A 3,379-nucleotide genomic window follows, 5' to 3' on the forward strand; every position below is an offset into this window, starting at 1 on the left:
TGTTGAGTTTATTCAACGCAAAGCAACATAATGGCTTCCAGCATTAGACATCTTTAATTTTGCAAAAGAATGAGAAGATTTAATTCACAATCATTGATTAAGGTTTCAGTTGGGAAGTGATAAGGTTAGAGTTAGGAGAAGTTTTCCGTACTTTATCCACGAATTTTACACTCAAAATTTCCGCATTTTTGCATTATACTCGTGCCCACAATAACATATTTTAATATAAGTTGCTCATTCACAAATATAATCTCAGCACTTATGCTATATTAGATATTACCCATTAGCGTGACAACTGCAACCTTAAGCACATTAAAAAAAATTAAAACACCTTTAAGGACAACAATAGCGCAAATCATTTTGTCTGCACTAGACCTAATAGCTATTGAAGTAGCAATCAAACTAAAATTAAAATCCTAATAAAATCCAACTAAAATTTAAAAGGTATTCTGGACTACTTTGCAGCTATAAAGCCAAGTAAAAAACTTTTATTAGATTTTCTTCCTACTAGACTTGCATAGTGTAACATACTGGTTTCTAATTCATTAAATTTAATTGTATTTAAATAAAAAGTTTTTGCTTTCATATACAGTTTTTGTCAAAGAGGGGGAAGGGAGGATGGAAGTAGCAGAAAAGTAATTTAGGGGCCTAGATTAAAGTTTTGCGGAACCCATTTTTTATTGCTACGCTACTGGATACGTTCAACGAAAATTTATTTTCGTAATTTTTCTGAACTTGTTTTTGCGTAATGTATTTTTATAAAAATTGCATTTTTTTTTTTCTGTTTATTAATGTTATTATTATTATTATTATTAATATTTTTTTTTTTTACATTAAAGCGAATCAAATTCTAAAAAAGTGAAAAGTATTCAAAAGAAAATACGAATCAAAAATGGTTTAAACAGCTATTTGAAGGCATACACAATTTTAATTTTAACGGTTGGCTGATTTTGATCGAATTTTTTTTTGTAACATTTTTCTTAAACAATTGATTGTGTGAAGAAAAATGTTTAAAAAAGCTTTTAAAAATGAACCTAAAGAATAAATAAACTAAAGAAATATAAAGATATAACTGTTGTTGTGACATTGAAAAAACCTTAAAAAAAAAAAAGATTGAAAAATGAGATTTTTAAAACATTTTTGCAAAAGAAATTTGTTACTATGGTTTCTTACTTTGAGTTATGCACAATTTATGCTAAAGTTGGTTTGTGGAGCAAGTATATCGCAAATAGAGAAAGCTTTAGAAACCTCGTTTTTTAGATTATGGTTTTTTAAACATAATTTTACAAATTTTTCCAGTTTAAAATTCGATATGGAACTAAGTTTAAGTAATGATGGCTCTGCCACCCAAGAAGGACTTGAAAGGATATTTTATAAAATGATTCGCGGAATCAACGTCACCATGGTTGTCTTTGGTGGATCATGTTCAAGAGGTGCTGAGCTTGGTTGTCTAAGCTCGTATTGCACATACCATTATGCTCTTGGTGCTTGGTGGAACTCTGTAATTGCCCCTATAACTGGCAGTTTTTTAAAAAGGAAAGTTTTAGCTGTTGGGGGAACCGGATCTACGTACTATGGTCACTGTTGGGAAGAATATATCATACCAAATTATGAAATAGATATCGTTCTTTGGGAGTTTTGTATAAATGATCCAGACAGTTACGATTACGGTCGGGGTTTAGAAAAATTAGTACGCTCTATACTGTTGTATAAAAGTAAACCTGCTTTAATATTTGTTCAATTTTTCTCGAGTAGCATACTAACAATAGATGGAGGAAACGTATTGACGCCGACTTGGGAATATAAGTTGAGCACCATAGCAACGCTTTCTCAACATTACAAATTCACAACTATTGATCTTTTAAGTTCTGTTGCTAATCGTGTTAATGATACTTCAAATAAACGTTTGTTTTTATCAGAAATGTTCAATGGGGACCACCCATCGCATCTTGCTCACGCCCAAACAGCTTTTATTTTATTAACCTATATACGTAAACACTTTCTTTATAACTTAAAAAATAAAATTAAAAATGGGGTTCTAAAAACAGCACAGTTAAACAATAATTTCACTAAAAAAAAAATGTTTCCGAAAAAATTAACAACCGCTTTAGATGTACCTAGTACTTGCTGGACTGCTGTTTTGCCGGATTTCAGGTTTATAATTCGTCATGATCTTTATAACCTTACAGTTTTACGCAACAGTGGTTTCATTAAACATAAAAGACACTTATGGAAACAAGCAGATGCTATACGTCATGACGTTCGTGGGGGATATTTTGCATATCATTCTAAAAGTACATTAAGTTTAAAGTTTAATATCGAAGGAAAAATAGAAAGAAACATTTACATTGCCGTATCTCATCAACAAAATGGTGGTTTAACAGTGTTTACTATCTCAAATTTATTGGGACTAAATCATAATAAAGTTTTAATTGACTGTTCAAGACATTCTTTTAAAGCAATGGATGTTCATCCACTAGGCAGATTTCCAGCTGGAAAAACTACGATTAACGTGTTTACAATCACAGGTGGTTGTGAATTAAACGCAATTATTATTGAATAAGGTTAGTTGGTAAAGTTATAAAGAATTTGTCCTTGTAATTGTAGCATAACGTTTTCAATTGTAGCAGAACGTTTTCAATATAAAATAACTTTGTCAACATTTTTTACAGCTTTTTCAACATATCTATAACACAACGCTGTCACGTGGTACAACTTGCATCATTATTTGTATTATTTTAAATCAAAGATAAAAAATGTTTGTCAATGTAAATCGAAAAAAAATGCATATATATTTATATATTGTTTTGCTTTAAGGCTCAACTAAGCAAAGAGAAATAGCTTTGTCGTCTCAATAACATCAATATTGGGCTCATCCGGTACTTTTATTTATTGGTATTGTTGAGAATAGTAGATATTTTATATATTTGATATATTTATAATAGTCTATATTAATAATAGTGTAATAGGAAAAATGTAAATGTTGTTATATGGGATAATAGAATTATTCTGATCTTTTAAATTTTAAATACCTTTTAAGTATCTTTTTGTGAAAAATTTTATCAAACTTTTTTGTGAAAAAAAGAAAAAAAATCAAAATTGAATCTAAAAATTTTATTACAAATGTTCTTGGTTTATTTAATCAAGTTTTTTTTTGAATGTATACATCTTTTAATCAAGTTAACTTTGTTTTTTGAATATATACATCTTTTAATGTAGTTTATTTTGTTTTTTGAATATCTTTTAAGTTTAATTTATTTTCCAAATTACTTCCGAGTTCTCGAATTCTTTCTGCGGTAATCCTTCAAGTCTAAAATCATTTTTTAGTTAAGTTGCTTGTTTTATATTGCCTGATAACAGCTTTTTTCTACATTATTTT

General features: G+C 28.8%; 1 protein-coding gene across 1 annotated transcript; it reads left to right on the forward strand.

The window, feature by feature from the left end:
- The first annotated feature begins 965 nt into the window (after positions 1-965).
- Positions 966-3,022, forward strand: LOC124812019 (uncharacterized). The gene is made up of 2 exons (XM_065790151.1): positions 966-2,564; positions 2,818-3,022. Exon 1 carries the CDS (start codon positions 1,121-1,123, stop codon positions 2,561-2,563), a length of 1,443 nt encoding a protein of 480 aa, XP_065646223.1. The 5' UTR covers positions 966-1,120; the 3' UTR covers position 2,564; positions 2,818-3,022.
- Positions 3,023-3,379: the final 357 nt, after the last annotated feature.

This window comes from Hydra vulgaris, chromosome 02, assembly GCF_038396675.1.
Source record: "Hydra vulgaris chromosome 02, alternate assembly HydraT2T_AEP".
NCBI lineage: Eukaryota > Metazoa > Cnidaria > Hydrozoa > Anthoathecata > Hydridae > Hydra > Hydra vulgaris.

What these genes read in the sequence shown, in the direction of transcription:
- LOC124812019 (XM_065790151.1), top strand. Translation starts at nt 1,121, where the DNA reads ATGAGATTTTTAAAACATTTTTGCAAAAGAAATTTGTTACTATGGTTT.